This window comes from Dermacentor variabilis, chromosome 4 (assembly GCF_050947875.1).
Source record: "Dermacentor variabilis isolate Ectoservices chromosome 4, ASM5094787v1, whole genome shotgun sequence".
Lineage (NCBI taxonomy): Eukaryota > Metazoa > Arthropoda > Arachnida > Ixodida > Ixodidae > Dermacentor > Dermacentor variabilis.
The window spans coordinates 40,553,887-40,578,791 of NC_134571.1; the positions used below are offsets into that span (position 1 = coordinate 40,553,887).

General features: G+C 45.6%; 1 protein-coding gene across 1 annotated transcript in view; it reads left to right on the forward strand.

Annotated features, from left to right (window-relative positions):
- The window catches only part of Paics (PAICS bifunctional enzyme), a 32,351-nt gene that overhangs the window by 3,771 nt on the left and 3,675 nt on the right, over positions 1–24,905 (forward strand). The window contains exons 3-4 of the mRNA XM_075688753.1: positions 19,583–19,761; positions 21,000–21,207. Coding sequence (XP_075544868.1) covers positions 19,583–19,761; positions 21,000–21,207 — 387 coding nt within the window. The remainder of the gene's footprint in view (positions 1–19,582; positions 19,762–20,999; positions 21,208–24,905) is intronic.

Below are 24,905 nucleotides of genomic sequence, written 5' to 3' on the forward strand. Positions count from 1 at the left end.
GGCGACGGGACAAAGCCCTTCGTGTATGCGCGGCGGAACCCCGCGTGACCGCGATGCCTGGTCCTGCAGAGTTTAACCCTTTTGCAAGAAGCTCAACCTGGATTCTGCTAGAGTCATTGTAGAATTCCGCCATATTGTCTGCTCGTGTTGGCTCACCTACGCCCTCTGTTTGGTTCAGAACGCCGACGTGGCGGAGCTCGACAATATGGCGTCCAGAAAACAATCCAGATTTCGGGTGATAGCGATTTCTGTCGACGGATCCGAGAACTTGCCCTTGCACTGGTGTGGTTCGTGAGGCTTTAACAAGACGCGAAATGAAAATAGCTTGACTGATTACAGCTCTCAGACGGCAGACTTTACCCGAAAGTCACGGTTTGATACGATAGGAATCCATGCATTAACAAAAAAAAAAAGAGAGATTGGGCATCTCTGTGACGTCAGGTCAGAGCCAAAAATCTGACGTCACACGGGGCTGCTTAGTGAATTGGAAGATGGCGATGCCGTTTTCGAGTTCTTTGAATTATAGCTCCCTGTGACGGCAGAACGTAACGAAGAACACTGTACTTCCTAGCAAGACATTTGCCTGACAACTTTCATTGGCTCTTCCTTCAGAACACTGTACAAATTGTTCTAGTACTGTATACTACAGAACGAGTGAAACCCACGAGGAGACCGTGAAATGCGGAGGTCCCACAGGAAAGCAATCGTTGGCTCAGTCTGGTCGTGATGGGAATTCAGAAGAGGACGTTTGGCCTTCAATTGCAAGTTCCTCCGCTGTTAAATCTTTCTTTTTTCCGCCGAACGAACGTCGAGAGTTGTACAACCATGTAACATACCAGTTCAGCCTGACTTATTTTAAAGCTTTATTGTCCCTTCAAGGCCACGTTGCGCCGCAAAACAATATTTCTAGTGACTAAACTTTGGAGCAATATCCACTTAAAATGCACTGAGAAGAAGCAATCTGTGCTGTCACGTCAGATCCTTTGTATATATGTTGCTTCAAACTTTGCTGAGAGCTCGTTAAAGTGACCTTCGTGTGTGCTTCGGGGACAGAGGTTGCTACTTTCTATTAAAGGGCTTACAAGCAGGTCAATGTGCCATACGCGCAGTGCTTGGCGCAGTTCCTTGGCACTTAAACAAGGCCGGCGGGTGTCTTACTATGTATCCAAATGGTAATCGCAGACTCAGGTAGCATGCCGGCTCTTTATGATGAAGAGTCCCTCGCTGCGTTCAGAAAATTTTCGGGGATACGATAGCCCACCATGCAGCACATTTGATTTGGTGCCCGGGCTATGAGGGCCGGCCTGGCTTGTAACGAAAGAGCGGATAGCGCAGCTCGCGAACTTAACCACCGAACGGCTACTCAGTCTCAACCCCAACCCCAATGTCAGTTTCCTGACAGACTGCGTGACATCCTAGAACACCAGCGTCGCGAGCAACGGGCATGCGCCTCCCCCATCGACATCTGGATGACTGGGACACCCACGATTTGCGAAAATTCCAGACAGACACGTATCGAAGTCCACGCCGACTACACGCCATGCCGCCCACGGCCTACCCCAACATGTGCCCGTGGTGCGGAGGCAGCACCACTCTCGTCCACATCTCGTGGGGATGCGAACCTCGGCCCCCCAAAATCGACGAACTGGCCCTGCCGGGAAGTATTTTGCAACGGGAGCAATGGGAGACTCTGCTCTCCAGCGAGGACCGAGAGGCATAACTGTAGCACTTCTTGGCCAGGCAGTCGGGCAGCGGAAGACAGTGGAGCCCTGGGATGAGGGTGCCACCCATTTGCTCTTTCTACACTTGTTCACTTCAATAATTCTCTCTCTATCTATCTATCTATCTATCTATCTATCTATATCTATCTATATCTATATCTATCTATATCTATCTATATCTATATCTATCTATATCTATCTATATATATACTTGAGCGGTGCTACAAGGTAAACAGAACAAGTATTTAATTTCAACAGTTTCGACCGGCCGGAACTGTTGAATTTAAATACTTGTTCTGTTTGTTTGCCTTGTAGCACCGCTCAAGTGTTATTTACGTTTGAAAGGTAGCCTGAAATATTTCTCTTTACCCATGTATATATATATATATATATATATATATATATATATATATATATATATATAAAAGCCGGTTTGGATAGTTCCATGGAACAGATACCGATCACGTTTGTCTGTCACACATAAATGTACATATCTGTGCGTTGACAGAAGAGCGGTTACCCAAGATTAGGTTAAAGCAGCAAGTAAACTATAACATTACAAAATGAAGCGGGGAAATAAAGAATATACAGCTCGAATAAATTCAGCTGCAACCTCAAGGAAAAGTGAATAGATCTACCATTGCCTCTACGTACAGAGCTATCTTGTTTTCCATTGATTGCTCAGGATTTCTTTTTTTTTTTTTTTTTTGCCTCCTTGCCATTTGCGCAACTGAACGAATCTTACCGTTGTCGCGACGGCAGAATTTGACCATGATATACGGGCACAATTACCATGATATACGGGCACATCGAACAAATTTTATACATGCAAAATATACGCAAGCATTATCAGGCTGTAAATTACTCGCATCGCAAACGTTGTGCGCCCACATATGTTCGCATAACGAGCTTTCATGATCTTTTTCCGCGCGTAGTGGCCTTGACACGTTGCGCCTCCCGTACAGAGGCCAGGAAAGATACCGCGAGACAGCATCGCTACAGGGTTGAACGCCCATGCGATGAAAAAATAAAGAGCATCTGCCCAGTGTGTGCTTTGTGTTGTGTACTTTGTGTTCTGTGCTTTGTGTACCATTGCTTTCCTAGATAAGTGGATGGCCGACGTAACTTGTATACATACTCCTGTGCGAATGCACTACAGTATAGTGCGCTCGGGGAGCTCATGTATACTCTTGTGTCCAATTGTTCTGCAACGTGTTCCCCGAGGAACACTAAAGATCAACACTCAATAAGCTTAGACTGTAAAAGTTTATCCTCCAAACCTCTATTTTCAATCATGTGGCGGGAAACGGTCAATGACTAGCGGAGAGACGCAAGAGCAAACTTTCCTTTTAATTTCGCAACAGAACTTACCGCACGGGCACTGTACGTCAGTGTGACGTCTCGATCTCTCCTTTCGTTTCTGAATCATGTCTGGCTTATTCGGACCTTCTCTCACGGTAAGAGCAACCTTTTAATCTGTTGCAGAAACGTCGATTTGCTAATGCATACTAATTTAATTCCCCCTGTTTAACATTTATTTTCCAATTTTTTTCTCTTTTTAAATGTATTGAAATGGTTCGCTCGTGTAATGTATTGCTGATGAGACCTTGTAACAGCCGACAGGCGAACCGTATGAATAAATAGACAAATGTTTAGATCACGTCAGACGATGTGCACAGAAGAGTAGTCGTATAGTGACGTTGATGGTTCAGGGCGCGTTAGCCATGCGACGCTTTCAGATGCTTGAAAATACGCGTATGTCTCCACGAGTCCGTCAATTTACCCCCTCGCACAAATGCGAGCAGAACGATACGATTTCTTTTTTTTTTTTTTCGCGGCGCGCAGCTCCCGACGCGCGGAGTTGTATAGTCCTCTAATGGTTATCCGCAAACACGGCCAAGAAATCCTCTCATCGATCGACCTGTTCGCTGACAGAGAGCGTGTTTCCGACGACCCTGTTTATTAAAAAATGTGAAGTTCGACACACCGTTTATTTTCCGATTCGGATTCACAGGAGTGGTGGACATCATAATTTGTGCTCTAATCGTCCACATAATCATTAATTTTCGCCAATTGATTTAGAAGGCACGATTTATTTGCAGAATTGGAGATCAACTATAGTACGCAAAAGCATAACGATTCGCTATAGAATCTTCGCTTTCCAGAAATGCGGATTCCCAATTCGCGGCGAAGAGAGTTGCTGTTCTAGCTACCTTATTTTTCGGCAGCGCGGGAACACGTTAACTGGAGCAGCAACGTATTTCGCCGCATGTTTCGAAACTGGCGGCAAAATTTTTCTCAGGCATGTTTGTGCTCTGCGGGTCACTGCGAGTCAACTTTGAATAATTTCGCCAGCGGAACACAACCACTTCGTTGGCTGTTCTCTCTGGCTGACTTCAACTCTGCAACTGTGACGTGCGCTGCCTCCACGAGACATTAGTTAGTCAGCTAAAACGGCTCACTAATAAGCGCATTGGCGCTTACTGCAAGTTCACACGCACAGCGGTCCGCCACGACTGATACAAAATTAAGCGCAAGAAAATAAAACGGGCTATAAAAAAATTTACGCAGAAAGTAATCTGGGAGTTGTTTAAGCATGCGCAAGCATTGTGCCACTTGATCATCTCCATGCAGCTCTGTGTTATTGTCAATGTTATGAAACTTCATCCGACCAGCATAAACGACAGAGCTGCGGCGACACGAACTGCGGACGGCGGCGCAAGGTGAATTGATGACGCATGCAAACTACTGCAGGTGGCAGCGCCAGGTGCACTGGTGACGTTGCGATCATTATGAGCCGTTATCGCTCTGTGGCGCCTTATCAATCCGCGGTGAACCATGATTGAGCGTAATCAACCGTGCTCCGGCGGCGTATGGCGCGGCCGCGCAGATCTGTGTTCTCGCTGCTTAGTTCGCGTTGAAGCGAGACGCGCGGGCCCTGTCTTGAAAGCGATCTGCGATGGGGAAACAGTGCGCCGAGTGCTGTGTTCGCGTTGAAGCGAGATGCAGCGCGAAGGCGAAATTCGCTCGCTGCTGCAGGCCGTCTTGAAAACGACCGTCTTACTTGACGGACAAAAGGGTTTGCTCGATGAATAGGCATTGAAATCATCACGCATTCAAAAACAGGATTAGCGCTATTCCTACACAACTGGCGTTTACTGATCACACAACTCACTATGAATCTTCGTTAGCAAACCATTTTGTCTCGGTCTCTCTGTCCTTGCTCGACCTTCTTTCCCCCCCCCCCTTTTTTTCTCTAATTTTCAGAGACTGTCGTTGCTGATACAGTATGCCTTCATTTTGTTGTACGTCTGCCTTCGTTTCTAAGCCTTTTGCCCCCACAACACATATGTCGATCCAAATATCGCAGCGTATAGTCACGATAAGCAAATCTGCAACAGTCTTGACAACTGAGAAAATGTTTCAGGTTCTTCTGAAAGGGCACTCAATTGGAGCGTGAAAAACAAGTGCGAGCCTATTATACGAGGCGAAACAAACAAGCAAGTGTTGTAAGTCCCTCAGGGTCCTGATCGCCGCAGACGGCGCCTGCTCGCGCGCCGTGATAAGATAGTCGACGTCCTCTATACTTTTTAGATTGCCGCTCTTGGGAGGTCTACCGTCGGAGAACCGTCTGTGGATGGGCCCTGCTTGTAGGAGACGGTCGTGGAGTGTTTCCGAGACTGACCTCTCGTGATAATTGTAGATAATGGCTATACGCACTGCCCGCATATCTTTTGCCAGATCCAAAGCAAGTTTCGCAGTGTCTCCACTGCACTGAGGCGATAAGACTGACCTTTCCTTTTTGTTCTATAGTGTTATTTGCGCAGAGGCTTGTGTGGCTATCAGAATTTTCTTTGTTCTTGAAACCGCATGTTTCTGACATTTTTGGACAAGTGCTCAAGGATTCTCCCTTTTCCTGAAACCTGTGCATGCTGCTAGCGTACACGCGCCAGCACAGCTTAAAGGCGCAGGGAAGAGGAACCGCAAAACTTCCAGGACAGCGAAAATGTCTTGCGGAGACTTGGTGAGCCAGAAAAGGCGAAAGGCCTGTGGCGACGCCATCTTCCCGCACTAAAGATCGTGCCCGTGACCTCATGGATTTGGACATCCCCCTGCTAGGGATTAGCATTTCGCCGATAAATGATTATACGGTATTCTAAACAAACCGAAGGCTCAGGCTATAGCAAAATTTGACAACTTTTATCGTGCAGGAACGGCCCAAACGCGCAAAAATATTTTAGAATTCGTGACGTATAACAGCGAAGCACCGGCACTGCGGTTCACGCGTGAAAACTCAAGAAAGTTGGCTGCGGCTTTCCGCGATTAATCAACCGTATTACAGGGGGAAAAAAGCTGTCCTGACAGTATATTTCACGATACTAAATTGTTTTGATGTTGCTCTGTGCAAGATGTCCCTTTAAGTGTATAGTGTGAGGAGTGTGTGAAGAAGTGTAGCTTTCTTTCTGCTAGTTATAGTTATAATACAAGGGTAATAAATGTTTTTTTATCACAGAAAAAAATTTGGGTTGCAGTAAATTGCAATGCGGCAATGTTCTTTTCCTCTTTTGCTACTCGATGGCGATAATTCGCTATGAAAGCACCCAGAACCATACCGGCGTTATCGAGTCAACTTTCCTTGAATAGCGCGTCTTTTCAGGGTCAACTGTGCTGACAGTTTGATTTGTTGGTACATGTACATAAGGCAAACATTGCAGCGGATAGGGTGCGAAAAAAAAAAGGATAAGGATACCACGGTTTTCTGCTCAAATGGACAGACGTGAACGAACTTGCACCCTATATTGATGCTTTGTACACATATATGCTAGCCAAACATGTACGTGCAAGCTCGAAATTTACTTCTGTGTGCAGATGAAGATAACAAATCGCTTAACTTCGAGATATACAGCTGGCGCTGAGTCGCCTGCGGCTGTACGCTCGTAGTACGTCGACCCTGTAGTGCGATATCTCTTCGGACGCATTGGTCATTATGTAATGGCTGCGCCATTGCATTGATATTGCGAATGTCCATTTTCAGAGATAGAAATACAAAATGTCGCAGGTTACCAGTTTTACTGTATGCAGCTCGCACTGGAGAAGTCCCACAGTACAAGAAAACATACTTAACTTTGATAGAGGAGGCACTAGTTGACAGCATGTGTAAAGAGCAATATATGAAGTGGACGCAGCGGAGGCTCGGAGGCCTGCAAACTGGCCAGAGAAATCCGATTTCCATGTAGCGAGACCATAGGTCGTTAAAACAAACGCAATTCACTCAGACTCGTTCACAATATGTCGTTTTTCACTCGCCAAAATTATACTCAGCCGGACTCACAGAGTCTCAACTCGCGGATCAGCCCGAGTCTGAGTGATCGACTCATGAGAGTATGGCGGCCTAACTGCTTCTGTTTCTTTTCTCATTTGCTGTAACCTACTTCACTCTTTAATGCCTTTAGCCTTAAGAGTAATAATAAATAAATAAATAAATAAATAAGTAAATATGCGTGTGGAGTAGTGTGGAGTGAGCGTACTGAACCGATCGGCTCGGATGGCTATATATGGCGCTCTCATGCGGATTGCAAGGTCGCAGGTTCGATTGCTGGACGCAGTGGCCGCATTACGATGGGAGTTAAATGCTAAACCGTTCGTCCATCGAGCTTTCTTTGGTTCATACATGTTAAAGAACTTCACTTTTTACGGCTAATATGCGATCTTTTGTTAATTAACTAATGCAGTGGCTGTTCGGAGAGGACAACCTATACCATGGTGCAATTTAATGTCACACACACGTACGAGCCATGAGGGGAACCAGCCATGCAGGGATCGAAGTAGAAATGTCAAATGGAGGTGCTGCATAACACAGACCGTGGCATATATATGAGCTGCAAGTTATCCTTCTTGGACCTAAAATGATCGAGTCGCCAGCAAACTGGAGACCGTTTCAATTAAGTATATTTCGCAATGCCTATAGGAGCATTGACGTATATAACAAGGAGTATACAAGCAGTAATAGTTTTTCAGCACGTTGCGTCAGCATGGTGTTCGGGAAAATTGGCGATTAGAGAGTGCCTCGAGGCACCGTATATTATTAGATAGCGATCGGTTAGCAGCGCCACAAGGAGCGTCAAGTAGGTTGAGCGCTGCGCGGTCTTGCGGAATCGCGCGACAGCGCGAACGGGGGAGAACGCATTTGCTCGCGAGATCGGGAGAGACGCACGCTCGCGACCACCTTGTCGTCACTGGCGAGGGCGCCGCGTATCTGGGAGTTTTTCCGTCCTTGGGACGCCCAGGAATTCGTTCGGCGGCAGCCAGTTCGCCTCTCGCGCCCCTTCGCTGATAGAGGTCCTTTCGGGTCGGCGAAATACGCAGGCCTGCGGTGCACCACCGTGTCCCAGAGGGCGCTGCGAGTGTGAGTGTACAACGCGTGCTGCTCGCATTTGAAATGCCTCCTCAGAAGCGCCGGTTCTGCGCGAAAAGCTTTTATGCACGCCTCTCTAGCTGTATCATTCGTGCCGTTTTTCTTCCGCAGAAGATAAACAAAGACTTATTGCGAAGCGGAAAGGCCTCGCTTTCTCTCTCTCTCTCTCTCTCTCTCTCTCTCTCCACCAGAACAGCGCAAAGTAAGCAGAACCGAGTGCATATCTCGCGCACTCGCTTGAAAATTCAGATAACGTTTATGGTACCGTTTCATCACAGCTTCCGGCTGAAATGCGAGCGAGGCCTTTCTGCTTATATACCGCCCGATAACCATGCATGCAATTCGCCTTGGCTGCTCCACAATTTGCGTGCGACGATGGCTTTTCTTTTTTTTTTCACGTGCTTGGCGCCACCTGTTCGACCACGAGTTCCTGCATTATGCCGCGGCTTCTTTGCTGCGAATGCTCGTGTTCGTTAAAAAAAAAATCGGAGCGTTTATGTAGTCCGTCCTCGTCCGATGCCTGTTTCTCCCATCCGACTTTTCAGCTACAAAAGCTCTGCTGCAACAAGATTGGGCAGCATACGTGTACGCCTCTTGTGTGGAAAACGTCGCAGATTTTATTACCGCGAAAGCATTTGCCCCCTTCGAAGCGTATTACTTTAATCGAGCAACGCGGCGGTCTCATCGTTGTCGGAATTACGCCATCGTGTTTGCCGGTCAGGTTCCTCCCCGACAACCTGTATTCCTTGGCAGTGGACCAATATTATGGGCGCGTACTTTGATAATGACGTTTACTTCACTGCGGGGGCCACGTTTTTTCCTCCAGTCAACACCATAGCGTGCAAGGTACAAAAAAAAAATGAGATAAAAGAAGAACGTGACTTCTGGTACGAAAATACGTACAAGACGCGCAACTATAGCCGTTTTCTTAAACGGGTCATAGCACTACAGCAGCTGTTTTACATAAACCTGTTCTGCATACAGGCCCTAGAAGGCGTGCGGGGACTCATTTGCAGACGAGCTTTCCAGCTCGCGCTTTTGTGTGCGTTACGCTAGAAAGCTTGTCTGGCGCGCGCGCGCTGAGTTTGCGCGTGTCGAACGTGACGCAAGTGAAATCCTCCGTTCGTCTGACGTCATTGCACGTGATGCTCCTGCGCGCACGCAGCACCTCGGGTTTCCGACGTATCTGGTGGCCCCTGCCCGCATATGAGGCAGAGGGGTGGGGGGGGGGAGGGTATCGCAACTTTAGCGCATATTTCCTGCGTAAAGGTGCGTTCATCACAGCTATGAGCCGTTGACGCTTCCTGCTGACCTCGACGTGGTGTCGGTTGGAAATGTGCTCCCGCCGGGACGTATTCAAAGACGCATGCTTTTGTCGCGCTGTCATGTGCGTGCTCTTCTCCTGTGGTGGCTTTGTTGCGGCTTGAGCCATCGATGGTGCCAATTATCCCCCCCCCCCCCCCGCCTTATTTAAAGCAGTGCTCGAATCACATTCTATGTAAACGACATGGAGAGTACTTTTAAGCTGAATTTCCACTCTCAGCTATTTTGGGTTTCTTAAGTAGAACGCGAGGATCTAGTAGCGGCAGACTTTGATCTTACGTGCAGAAAAATATAACGCCGGTGAAGAGGAACTTGCAGTTCAATCGTTGTAGCGATCGCGGCGAATATCAGGCGACCCTCGCTCGAAACCGTTCGATCGCGTTAGATTCGATTTCTTCTCCTTTTTCTGCGTTCACTGTTCGAAGATGCGTTCCGCACGTGTCCGATAACGATGTATATAATAACACACACGCAGGGTGTCCCAGTTAACTTTAGCCAGAGTTTAAAAATATGCAAATGTCACCTGGCTGGACAGAACCAATGTAATGTTTGCCGTCGCCTGGAGATAAACTGTTTTACAGCGAAAGCTGTATATCACTAACCTTGCGTATTTTTCTTCGGCGTCCGGCAACAGAAAAAATCATGGCCAATCCTGGCGATAGTACAGAAAGCGTCCAAGCTTAATGGCACATACACCTGCGGGCTCGGGAACCTGTAGCGCGCCCTTGAACTATTCTTGTCACACGTGAGATCCAAAGAGGTACCAGACACATCACTTAGCTGCAAATGCAAGCAGTTTTCCATCGTTCAAGCCAGCGCGGTCACTATGCACTATAGTCTCAAGGCGCACGTACTCGGAAGTGGTGCACGAGTAGGACAAGAAGCATCCACAGAAGCTATATAGTGTACGTGGCTCTGAGCCGATTCACGGACGTGAACCGCCTCTTGCTCACGAATGCGTAGGGAGACCACACGTTTCACCATGCAAACGGAAACGGGGAGAGAGCTTTGCAAGACGAGTTCAAGCGATTAGAAGATCACCACCTGCCTACGATAACCAAGACTTGCCAAGCACTACTGCAGGAACCGCGTACGATTGTAGTTTCGGCATTTGAACATTCGTTCACTAAATCTGCATGCGGAAGGTCTCAATCACGATACAATCCTGAACGAGATACACGGCCCATGTCTTTCCGAAACGTCGTCAGCTCGTTCGCCCTGCAGCTCAACGGCTGCAACGGAGTCTTGTGGGATCGCCGGGCGGATTCCCGCGCTGGAGGTTGTGCTATATACGTAAAAAAACGACATTCAAGTGCAACCATTCGGTCTTGGGGATTAACAAAATGGTCGCCGACTGCGCGGACGTTTGTGCTATACAAACGGAAGAATGAATGGTGATCTCCATGGTGTACATCTCGCCCGCTACTTCCAAGTCTGAAATCAAGGAGTTTATGACCACGTATTTCCAGTGGGTTAGAAAGGACGATACCACACCTGTGACTTATGCAGGGCGCAGGCGGTTACCCTTCGACTTTTACAAGCCCGTGCGTACCCTAACCTCGCGGTTCTTCATGCCATATACCCTGAAAGATATCCCAGTGCGGACTGCCCTGCCTGTGTAGTAAGGGCAACATTGGACCATGTGTTGTGGGAGTGCGAAGCCATCGGCTCCTCCTTCAGCGAGGATAGGTGGGCTGCGCTCTTGGGCAGCCCCGAACTCAACGACCAAACCCTGGCCGTCCAGAGCGCCCGCGATCGGGCCGTCAAGCTCGGCTTGGCGGTCCCTACGTGGGACTAGCCGGGTGGCGCGGGGTCTCCCCTGCGTCTTTTCTGGACCTAATAAAGTTATTTCACTCACTCACTCACGGAGACTTCAACGTGGACATTTCTAAGCCAGAGAACAAATGGTTCATGCGATGCATGTTGGGCGAGTTTTGCCTGCAATGTTACTCTAACCCCATGGATGATACCTACCTAGCAAGCATCACCGGACATGCATTGATTTGATTCTAGCCAAGAACCTCTCCAGGGTGGCATTCGCACCACTGAGTATGTATCACAGTGATCATAAAGCAATCGGGACTACCCTGACAAAATAGTCTCAATAGAACATCAATCACTTTCTTTACTAAATGATCCAGTCAAACACTTCAACTCTCATCATCAGACGCGTCAAACAAATGACAACCATTTACACATGGCAGCGAAAGCTGACGACAGTCAAAGCTCTCAAGCGAAACGCAAAGTGCTTTCGCTGCCATTCCATCTTCACTGAGCGGAGTGCTTGTCACTTCCTCATCCCGCCTAATTTAGTACTATTTAATTAATCAATATCAACTTATGAAATATTATTAGATGAAAAGTGTCACTGAGAAAATTGTAAAGCGACATGAAAAACTCCCGATACAGCTTTCTGTTGCTCGATACGTGCTAAATAAGTCCTTTTCCGAGCGTGAAAAAAGCCCGCAAAATTGCCGCGCGACTGACTGCTCGAGGCACTTTGCGTGTATATTCGCGGGCTTCTTTCACGCTCGGAAAAACTGTTATGTAGCATGTATTGAGGAACAGAAAGCTGTATCGGGAGTTTTTCATGTCGCTCTACCACTTCCTCAATTACTTTTCATTTAATTATAATATTTGAGAAGCATGGTTAATTAAGACTAATTATCTAATTATGCGGAATGAAAAGTTTGAGTATCTCCAAGCGACGGCAAATAACGTTACCTTTGTTCTGTCCAGCCACGTGGTATTTGCGTATTTTTGAACTTTGCCTAAAGTTAGCTGGGACACCCTGTATATACAGGCATGTGCTTGGTTTACCCTAGTCAGTTTCAGTGCAAATTGCGCACTCCTTTCTTTCTCTTTGTCCCCATGACCTCCCCTCTCACGGCGGTGTTAGGGTAGGAAGCAGGATCGACGCGTGTCTGGTTGACCTTCAAGCTACATTTCCCCTGCTACGTACGTAGCCTATGGAATAAACGAGGCATATTATTATAGTACACGATGATAAATATTTGTCGCTTAGGGCGCACCACCCTTACTCCAAGGACTTGCATGTAGGCACCAAAATTCCAGAGGCTTCACTTTAGGACGTTTTCCTGGCACAACTCCAGCGCGCGCGCGCCGGACGGTTTGCTGTTCTTGGATGCGACATAATTGAGGCCGAATATGCCGCCCACAGCAATCGTATATATAGGAAATGATCAATGACAAGGCATGCAGAAGCATCAGGTAGCCATTATGGCACCATGTTTTTACGCATATGGCGTAGTCTAGCAGGGATATTTCGGGGATATCATAAAAAGTTTGACATACGTTGACACGAATGCCCTGCAACAGTGGCGTCGCTGGGGAGGGGCGGGGGGCGCTGCAGGCCCGGGCCCGGGGGTGCGGCCCGGGTGCAGCCCGCTGAATGGCGGCCGTGCAGCAGTCGCCACTCGAGCCATTGTGTAGTAGAAAACCAGGTGTCGGCGTCCGGCGGCGGCGGCGTTGTCCGTAAGAAAAATATCGTACCGAACCAGAACCGCACAGACCCTCCGCGTGGCGCAGAGGCGTTACTGAACTAATTAAATTTCTCAAAGTAAAATACGTCAACATATTCGTAAATTTTGATTTATACACAACCTAAAGACATAACGTCGGATTGTAATTGGAATATACGAGAAAACATAATTCTGTTACGCGGAAACTCGAACACAAATCCCTTTTCCAGCGTTTCCACCAGTCATAGAGCGTCGTGCTCGGTTCCTTGCAACACCTCCAGATGGCGCTCGTCTGCGCGCATCCGCGGCCCACGCACGAGGCCGCGTTTCTACCAGAAAGCTCGCCTAGCGTTCGCCGCCAGCGTTCCGCGGTAAACATTACGGTTACATAAACACGCGTCGCTTCGAGTGCGTGGACTCGCTGTTATGTGACCGTTTTAAAAACACTCCGCCGTGCTGCTTATGATCAACAAAAGCATCGGGGAGAACAGAAATGACAAAACGCAACACCCGATCACTCGCCTCCAGCTTTCTTAAGGAAGCGAGGTTGACCGTCAAATCTATGGTCTCTATAAATGTTGCCCGCTCTGTCGCTAAAAAGAATTGCGCACACGTGCTCATAGTTGTGCTCCCGTGTGCAGAGATGGCTTGAAGGCCAGAAAGCTCGAAGGATATATGTTCGTTACTCTAGAAAATGGCCACTCCATCGCCGAAGGAATGAATGGCGGGATATTTGTAATGTATGCTAATGATATAAAACTTTTCAACCTAATCAGCGACGTCTGCGTGATCGACGACTGAATATAATTTATTACTTGCCTCATACGCTCTTAAGCAAAATTACACCCTTTGGGTCATATCTCGCCATACATAATCGTCATCTGTCTTCTCCGCATTTCCTTTCCTTAATGGTGCGAGCCCGGCCGGTACTTCCAATTCACGAACGGCATGCGCGTTATCAGCACGACATAGCATTCCCGACAGGAAAATAGCGGGCGCGGCGTTTTCAAGAAAGGAAACACAAGCAAGGCAGATGACGATTATCGTTGTGTGGCAGATATACACTCCAAAGGGTGTAAACTGTTTTATTAGTGTATTGTTTGGCAAATATACACCCTAAAAATGTACATTTAAGAGTGTACTCTTAGAAAAATTTACACCCTTTGGGGCGTATCTTGTCCCACAACGATAATCGTCATGTCTTGCCCGCGTTTCCTTTCTTTAACGCTGCGAGCCCGGTACTTCCCAGTCACGAACGGCATGCGCGTTATCAGCACGACATAGCATTCCCGGCAGGAAAATAGCGGGCGCGGCGTTTTCAAGAAAGGAAACACAAGCAAGGCAGATGACGATTATCGTTGTGTGGCAGATATACACTCCAAAGGGTGTAAACTGTTTTATTAGTGTATTGTTTGGCAAATATACACCCTAAAAATGTACATTTAAGAGTGTACTCTTAGAAAAATTTACACCCTTTGTGGCGTATCTTGTCCCACAACGATAATCGTCATGTCTTGCCCGCGTTTCCTTTCTTTAACGCTGCGAGCCCGGTACTTCCCAGTCACGAACGGCATGCGCGTTATCAGTGTGACGCAGCATTTTCGACAGGAAAGTAGCCAGAGCCGAGTTTTCAAGAAAGGAAACGCCAGCAAGGCAGATGACGATTATTGTTGTGGGACAAATACACACCCCAAAGGGTGCAACCGTTTTAAGAGTTCACGAACGGCTTGCGATTTATCAGCGTGACGGAGCTTTCTCGACAGGAAAGCAGCGAGCGCCGAGTTTTCAAGAAAGGAAACGCGAGCAATTGGCAGACGACGATTATTGTTGTGGGACAAATATACACCCCAAAGGGTGCAACCGTTTTAAGAGTGTACAATAAAGCATTAAATACTGTGAATTAGAGGCCAACCGTTGAAGCATGCAGGGGCTCCCAATTATTTAACTGCTAGAGAAATATACGTAGAAAGCTACTACAATTCGTAGATTGATGTACGTACGGTAATGCAATTAATTAAAAGTTAATTCGCGTGATTATTATTTCTCAGTTAAGCATATTGATTTGTAGTGGGACTAATGGCTGCGTCGTGGAGTAATTGAGATCAAAAGTTAGAATTGTCTGCCACGGACAATATTTGAAAACTCGGTGCAGCTAAAATAAAACACACCCACACACGTGTGTGTGTGTGCATGTATAAATTAATATGGTCTAGTAAGCTAGCTCTTCAGCTGTGTTTCAGTCGGGATAGGTGAAACAGCAGCTAGGAATTTCGGTTTCGCGAGAATGCGCGAGGAGAACGCGGTATACACGACCTTGCCACAACGGCCCGACGGCATTGCACGGCGCCGCTACTCTGGAAAGCAAGCGTGCTCGATGGACGCAACGAACGGCCAAGGAACCTGGCATCAGCAGATCGACTGCCATTAACCCAAAGCGCGCGCTCACTCGAGGCCGCCGAAGATCGCTGGCACCACTACAACAATCTCCTATAACGAAAACAAGGAAGTACGCTGCAGCAGTAGTAGCAGGACGACAACACGACCTTGGAGAGTTTGCCGGCGCGCAGGGTTTCATTCTTTAACTGGTGTATGCTTTTTACTGACTCTCCAAGCACAGGTAAGGGGGAAAAAATGCGACCATTGCAGTGCGGAAGTTGACGCTCAGAAGTTGAAGCATGTAAGCTAGCGATAACTCGAGCCGCCCATCTCCGCAAGCCGCACCGCACGCGTGCGGTCGCGCGGAAAATTGCACGTATCGAACACTTGCGCACAAATTTCCGTTTACACTATGTACGCAGGGTAAACCGTACACATTGTAAACTGAAATTTGTGCAATTTGTGTGATATGCGCAATTTTTCGCGCAACCGCACGCGTGCGGTGCGGCTTGCGGCGATGGGCGGCTCGGTAGTACTAGGGCCCCCTGACGCAGAAAATCCGGCGTCGGCGCCCCGCGTCTAGCGTCGACCGTCTTCTCGCGGAATATGATTCCGAATCACGCAAAGCCAACCACGCAGGCCCTCCTCGTAGCGCGGAGACGTTACCGAACTAATTGAATTTCTCAAAGTTAAATGAGTCGGAAAAATCGTAGGGCGCGACTTACATTCTACAGACATGGCAGCGTCGGATCGCAATTTGAATACACGAAAAAAATTTTTTTGTTATGTGGAAACTCAAACACAAACCCAGTTTCCAGTGTTTCTACAAGTCATACAGCCACGCGCTCGGTTCCTTTAACCGCTCGTTTCCTTGCTACACCTCCAGATCGCGCTCGTCTCCGCACATCCGCGGCCCATGAAGAGGCCGCGTTTCTACCAGGAAGCTCGCCTTCGTGCATAGCGTTCGCCGCCAGCATTTCGCGGTGAACATTACCGTTACATAAGCTGCAGTCGCCGGGAAGCGTGAGAAGCAGTCGGGGATCTTTGAATGCTATCGCGTTGCAGTCTAAAGGCGAAGCTTAAGCGTCCTCAATTTTCCTTCACTGTCATATGTATGATCGTATCTCGAGATTACCAGAAAACGGAAACAGAAGTAATGAGCCCACGACATCTTCAGTCCTGCCCCAATGAATAGCACGCCGTTTGGGAATCCCCCTTCACTGGCCTCCGAGATCGGGCGGCGCGCATTATCTGATCTCGGAGGCCATGGTTCCTTCATCTGGCCACACCTTACAGCTGTGCTTCATGCTTGACCTGGCACAAGCGATATCTACAGGAAACAAACATTGTCATGAAAGGGACAGCAACACCTGCCGCGGTTTATACTGGCCTTCGCATTGCACTGTTATAACCACGAAGCCGCCGGATAAACTTCCGGCCACAGCAGCCGCATTTCGATGGGGGCTAAAGGCAAAAACGTCTGTGTAACCGTGCATTGAGTGCATGTTAAAAAAACCCCACGTGGTCAAAATTAATCCGGAGTCCCCCACTATGGCGTGCCTCATGATCAAGTCGAGGTTTTGGTATATAAAATCCCAGAATGTCCCTTTTCTTAAATTAGACACCGCAACAAGCATATTATTCATCCCTCACTCTAAAGAAATAAGAAAAACGTTGGTGTAAAGGATTTTTAATACAAGAATTGTACGAAAAAAGTCGTATTTTGTAACAATTCATCTCTTTTTCCATTCTTAATCGTTCGCAGCACCAATCTAGCGGAATATAACCATATGATATAACAGCGGCGCGAAGCGTCGTTTGGAAATGCAGCTGAGACGCGCACGGGTGTTCGATCGCGCTTTCAGGCGTCTTGTTCTGTTCCCTGTGCTGATGTGCAATGAGTTAATTGAAATAGCTTCAATCTATTTTCGTTGCCACTTCACATTGCTTATATGGCCCTGGACGTTTTCCATCTTGGAACGAAATTGCCGGCACGGGCCTTGTTGTGGCCGTGATACATGAATATATATTCATCAATAAACTTGATCTACTTCCTTGCTTTGTTTTACCCAGTACTCTGGCCTCATTCGTCGATGAAATTGTTTAATGTTATTATGCGAGTGCCGCGCGGTGCATGTGCAAACATTTTCTGTTGAAACGGAATGATATGTAGAGAACACCGCTGCGAACAACCAGCCAAATGTTACTCCACTCCATGTAGTAGCAAACTACAAAAGATCTCGCATAAATCGCATATGCAGAGTCAATTCGTGCACATTCAATTAACTTCTTGTGGCAATTAAAATCTGTTGAGAACTTTCATTTATTTGAGGCAGTAGTCAGACAAATAGTTTCACTGCTTAGTGAATTTCATACAAATTTAAGCGTGTTGTCGCTATGCACAGTTGACCACAAAAGTTTACGGACCACGCTAGCACGTGCCAAGTGGCCTTCGGTGCACCTGCAGTCATTGAAAGCAATGATAGGCTAAACATGTCTTTTTGTTGTTTGCCAATGTACTGCTTTTTTTTTTTTTTGCTCAGCACGATGTTACTCATTTTTTTTTCTCATGCAATGCTATTTTTGGCAACCGTGGCGACGCGCCTCTGTCTCGATAGCAGTACTATTTTAATTGATATTGACGATACTAGCTACATCCCACTTGTGTGATAACACTTCGTGCCGTTGGCTGCACGCTTTGCGCCAGAACACGAGTACATAGATAAACCTCGTATGGCCCAGGAAAATTTATATGCCAGTGGGCGTACCGCGTATTGAGGGCACATTAACAAACCCCACCTGGTCAGAATTGATCAGGATCCCCCCACTAGTACTTTAATGCGCCAATGGAAGGGTATTCCGGCCTAAAGCTGCTTTTGACTGTAGATGTTGAGCTTGGCATAGTCACTAAAAAAGAGCTAGTGTAGTGTGTCTAGAGTATAGCAGAAAACTTGCTTTCTAGCGAATCTGGCATGGGCTCGCAGGGTCCATGAACTTTTGCTGTCGACAGTACATATGGTAGCGCTTGTCGGTACTTTTTCCCTGAACGTATTCACATTGCTCTTCGTCACGACAAATGAGCAGTCTAGGGGCATTACAATATGTGTACAAGGTATCCCTACTAACGTTAGCTAAACTCCTAAATAATAATTTTTTAAAAAGTGATGCTGTATAGAATTGTAAGACCTACAATGTTTGGTCGTGCAGTCCTGTTCGGCCACCAGCATAGTTTTTGTGTACTGGCTTAGTAACTGGCTAAATAGAAGATTAATGAACTTTTCAATTTGTGAATTAAGGGCCTTAACATACTATGGGAAAGCTGTTATTGCATCCTAAAACATTTCATTCAGTTGAAGGTATGCTATGTCCTGCGAAATCTTTTTTTCTACAGTTCCCTTGTAGCGTGCAGAATAATAAAACCTGCTCGTGTGCTGCTACTCGACAGCTTATTGGACATCACATGCGTAGGCTTCGATTGTGACGCAGAATTTTGAACACGTGGTCTGTGCAGTCTCTAATTAGCCTTTTTACCAGATTCTAACACACGCCCTTCATATATATATGTATGTATATATATATATATATATATAAAGGGCACGTGTTCGAATCTGATAAAAATTGTAATGATTCATTGAGCTACCGTTCTTGCTTGAAAATATTCCTACAGCAGGCTGAAAGTGCGAATTTTTGGCGAGGGATGACATACATTCAGTGCATTATTTGTCTCCTGAGCACCATCAAGTGTGTGTGTGTGTGTGTGTGTGTGTGTGTGTGTGTGTGTGCTGACTGGTCAAGTTCAAATTAACTGGTGAATGCCAGCTTTAGGATCAAAATAATGAAAGTGTGGGCCCATAGGAAAAGGTGCAGTCTCTGGCTGAGACCTTTATTCCCAATCAAATTAGCAAAAATATTGAATTTAAAGGGAGTTGCCTATTACTGACTTACTGTAATAAGAAAGCGAGATACATTTTCATGTTTTTTTGGCGTGGTACAGGTTACGTGGAAGTGAGAGCTTTTCACTTTGCCCGAAGTGCTGCCCTTCAGTTTCAGCTCAGAATTGTCCTGAATGCTCCAAAAATTTAAAAGGTAGCAAAATGTCAAGGGTTTATTTCATAGCAACATATCAATAAAGGATAAAAACAAACCTTACCTCTGCCCCTCCCATTTTTCGATAAAGTATACCCAGATGGTTCTTGCGAAATTATAGAATGCAAAGCATTTCAGACTAGCAAAATTGAATGCTCACCGTATCTGTGCTGTTACAGGAATCAAGACCCACTTTGTCCGCAAGCACGATGACAAGTCGTTCGTGGCCAGGAATTGCGCCATGGTGCCCATCGAATGGGTGACGCGACGCATTGCTACGGGCTCGTTCCTCAAGAGGAACCCTGGAGTAAATGAGGGCTACCGCTTCAGCCCTCCCAAGTTGGAGACTTTCTTCAAGGTTTGTTCATTTGGGGAGGCTTTGAGTGATTTGGTTTAAAGGGTGCTAAAAGTAATAAACTTGAGCTACGCATAAATTGCACGGCAACGGTCCTTTATGCATTCAATAATGACGAATTTGCTTTAGTATACTTTCACCGCGATACAGATGTGTTGCAGTGACATCATTTAGCTTGAAAAAAATAGTGCCATAAACTGAAGCCTTGGGAGAGCACCCAAGATTATAATAAAGCATCCAAAGTATGCACATTACTACAGCACATGATCCCGGTCATTCGACTGATGGGTATTGAGTGTTTATCAGTAAAAGAATATAGCAGTGCTCTACAGTGAATTACAAAACAAAGAAACAAGATAAGACTGCACTAAACTGAGGAAGAAAAAAATGAGTGCAAATTTTCTGAGTTTAATAAATATGGAGAAGTTTGTTCCATGGGAGAAATATGACTGTACTGCAGGTGCAGCCTGCTTTGCACTGTAAAAATATTTTTAGTTTTCCACTTGGTGAACATAATTTTTTTTTATTTGAGATATGGTTTCAAGAATCGCTAGTTACACATCTGTCTGACACCATTCCCAGAACTTCTTCGGATGAAATCACTGTGCCATTCAAGGCTGCCCTCTGCTTTTGCCTAATCATATGGTGGGTTGCGGAGTAGGAGCCATGCTTCTTGCCATTCTTGGAGATATTGCTTTCAGTGTGTGAATCAACAAAACTGGAAATTAGATGCATGTGACTAATGAAATTTCACACCTCCCGTCTGTTATTTTCAAATGTATTATTCTTCAGTTGGTTGACACAGGATACTCTGTGTAGCTTTAGGGAAGTAAAAAGAAAGAAAAGTTTGGCTGTTATAAAATACATAAATATTCGAAAAATATTTTTAAGAATTTGCACTCAATATAGCCATTTCATCATTACCATTATATTCATAATTGCTTTGTGTCATTAAAATATTTTAGTGTTAGTGAACAATTTAATACAATGTCTTGTGTGCTTGCATATAGCTGCTTTGAATTTTCATGTCCTACTCATTTCTGATGGGAGGTCCCCTGTACAGTCTGTTGACAATGGGACTTCCCTCTGTATATATATAAATATATATAATCCCCCTTTTGTAACCTTATTATTATGCACAATGAAGAACTCTCAAACTTTCGAAAAACCGACATTTATTCTTGCATTATGCCAAACTAGCATATATTAAAATGTACAATTATTTGTTTGCATTGTTTCAGGATGATGCAAACCACGACCCCCAGTGGTCCACAGAACAGCTGATCGAGGCCAAGCTCAAGTGTGGTACTGTCACCATTGGAGCCGAAGAAGTGCAGATCATGCTACGCACGACTCGCACGGTGTTTGAGATCCTTGAGAGGGCCTGGGCATCACTCAATTGCAGCCTGATTGACATGAAGGTGGAATATGGAGTGGACCTCCAGACAGGTACAACTTATTAATCGTCACCGGAAACCTCTTTCAGACTTTAAAGTGTGTTATAGGGTCCCGCTAAGAATAGAGTTTGACACCTAAACTTGCTTCTGTTGCCAGGTGATATTTTATATGTTCATATAGAACTGTGACATTGTGCTGGTGAAATGTATGGCCTTTTTTTTTTTTTTTGCATTGGCATAAAACTGCTTTGGCTTGAACAAAGTTGTTGGCTATCTCATGTGAGATTTTGTCTATGATTTTCAGCATTGACAACATGCGGGATGATTCCATGCCACAGGCGCAGTTCCACATACATAGATCTTGGCGGTTGTAATTTTTCTAAGCTGGAAAATGCAGTTATCTTGAGAGTGGACTTCTTCAAATTGCTTCCTTAAAGGCAGAACTAAAACAGACTTCTGTTAATTCAACTTTTACTTATCCGGGGGGTTGTATCAAAGATGCAGAAAAAAATGCCCAAAACACGTCTCTTCATTTCTCCATATTTGCCAAATTCTAACACCCTCCTGTATCTAATGTGCACCCAATATTTAAACAAAAATGTACAGCATGCCTCCACTCCTGGCAATTGTAAGAAGATGCAACCAGTGAAGGTTAACTTTAGACTGGAAATTTATTTACTTAATGTTCGTTGTCATCTCTCGGGCAGCACTTATCGCTGTTTATGGACATGTCATCCTCTGTGTGGTTTCACGCATGTTTGGTATACTACATCTCTCGAACAATCTTACAGCAGTTGAAAATAGAGTGCTGGCAGATGCTTAGACCAACCAAATCGATACTTTGTACTGCAATGTGCACAATTCTCAGGAAAACCAAAAGCTCCTGACATGACTTTAATTGTTGCTGCTAGCAGAAAATAACTCTTTTTTTTTTTTCCAGTGAGCTTTTGTGATTGGTCTGAAAGCAACGTGTCATTGTTGCCATCCTACAGTGAAATTACCTGTATAACGAAGGAACAATTCTGTCGCAGTTCTGTTATGGGCTGTGTGGGGCGTTACCTTTACAAAGAAGTGACCTGTATAACGAATGATTTCGGAGGCCTTAATCACTTCGTTATAAAGGCGTTCGACTGTATAAGCGTAGTGCACTACATATAGAGGCTCGACTGATGGCCACCTAGCAGGCGCTTTCGAAAGTATGCTCAGGTTGCAGTAGCGGAGAAAAGTTTGCTGCAAGGGTAGCTGAAGATCGCAGATGCAGACAAGCGCAATGAAGCCCAGTTATGTGAAGTAGAGCTTGTGTTGATTAGCCACTTGTTTTGTTGACTAATGCAATGTCTTGACCATTTCCTGTTTAATAATATCCTTGCCGTAATACTGTTTTTGCACCTGAATAATAGACACATGTCATTGGTGCAGCCCTGCATCTCAAATGACTCCACACGGCGCTATGCCGACACACATTGTAGTGATCTTGCTACCCATAAACGCGCGTGACATCGTTGAATAAGTGCTGCCAAAGTTGCTTCAAGAACAGTAATTGTGAATTTGTGAATGGCAAATGTGTACTCTAGTAAGCAAAGTCGCCAAACGCTCAGGTAAAAGCGTGAGTTGGCGCTGAATTGCAGATGCGATTCTGCTGTGTACGTCAACGTACTGCCCTTCTCACTGCAGTTCCCACTGCAGACCTGCCTGGGAACGTGCAAAGCTATAGTGTTGCCAACTTTTGAGTATTTTTTTTCCTAATGTTATGGAAGAGAGAAGCCACACAGTAAATTTAAAGGTGGAGCAGCACCAGCCAAGGTAGATGGGTGCTGGTGGCAAGGCCAGGCTTAGTCCTTTGTGAAGGCATTGCATTCCTACACCGCAAAGGATAATAAGAAAGAATTCAATGGAGTACAAAATACACTTGCAAAAAGGCACTCATCTGTGGAACAAATAAAGCACTCTGCGTAGCAAGTCCGCTCAGACAGCATCAAGGTTTATTGACTTCACAAACATGATGCAAATTTCTTGGTGAAAATCAAACAGCAATACCATACACAGCAGCTAAAAGCAGTGCTTACCCTGAGCTACCTCTTTTCTAACGTTTTTATTTCCCAGCCAACCACAATATCGAAGATGTCGTCGGGCAAAAAGGATAAAGCTGTTAACAAACTATGAAAATTTGAAACTGTTCAAGAAGCACTTGCCTGTAATCATTCCAGTAAAACAGTGCAATTTAAGCTCCTTACTAATGAGTCGAGGTGATAACCTCATACTTTAAGAAAAATTGACAGTTCTGCATGAAGCAACTAGCTGCAGTTCAATATGTGCAAAGCTACACATAAAATAAGATCCAAAAACATTAACTGCATGACTGCTGGGGTGATTAATTACCGGGCCACATAAAACCAACCAAATCATTCCTACTAAGCCTCAGCAGCTTTAACACACATGATGCACTCTTACAGTTGTGCACCCTAGCTACAGCAACATGGTCAAGAAGTGGCAAATGGTAGAAGCAATAAATGGCATTCATAATCTTTGTTCAATACCTTTAACTCGCATGCTGCATTGTGGGCAAATCAAACTGAAGCGTGAGTAGGTCAAGAACAACTTCGTCGCTTACCAGTGTAAACATGACCGAGTGCAACAAACACGGAGATGACAAAAGAATGCGTGAGAAAAAGAAATTTTCTGCGAAGTGCCAATAATTCATTGCTGTCGTTGCTCCCACTCATGAAGACTCATGGGGAATGATTAAAACTGTGTTGCCAGCAAGTTTTTGCCTGTATTTGAGCACTCCACTGTGCAGTAATAGTTCTTCGACATGCCTTGAAGCTTTGGCCACCACACACATGTAACAGGTGTTGCTTACTTCAATAGCGTGAATGAAACAGAAATACAAGCAACGATGCAGAAAACTACATTGGACAGTTGTCGCCTTTCCCAAGTGCACTAACAGGGCCACCTGCAGCGGAGTGTCCATTGGCGCGCACTACGCATATAGACCTACGTGATAACGTCAGTCACCATTTTGTGATGACAGTGGCATGATGACACTGGCTCTGACTGTAGGCTGTTCTGGATACAGCGAACATGATTTCACATTAAAATGCACCACGCAGGTAATTTTGGACACATTCTTGTGGGGAAAAAAAAACAAGAGGCATACGTTAAAAATATGTGCTTAAAATAAGCGTTCACTGTAAGGTGACGTTTCTGTTTGAAAATTTTGCTAGGGTAGGTTTTAAAAAAACATGTTTCTCGTGGAAGATATTTTAACTGTCTTCGATGTATTCACTGTCCCCTAGCACCATCAAGGTACATGCTGCAGCTATTGGGGTCACCATTTGGGTCAGTTGCGTTTGTGCTGACCAGTCAATTTTCAGTTATCCAGCGAGGCCCAATTTTGGGATCGAACTAACTGAAAAATCCAGTGTCAGTTGCACTTTCTGTTTTCAATTATCATATGCATTGCTATTAGTTGTAAAGCAGCTATTAACCTCTTTACTTGAGCTTCACTTCATGTAGATTCCAACATCTGTGTTGGATATGCACATTTTTGTTTGATCTAATTAATCTATCAAGACAGACAACATCTAGACTAGGTGAACAGCATGATGTTTCACATGTAAGAGGGTCTGAAAAACTGCTGCTGTAACTGCTACTTTGCTGTAGGTGCAACATTGCAAGCAAACATCACCCATATGAAGAAGGTTTCATGCACTGTTAAGTCGGCACCTTAACAAGGCTGCTTTCCTCTTG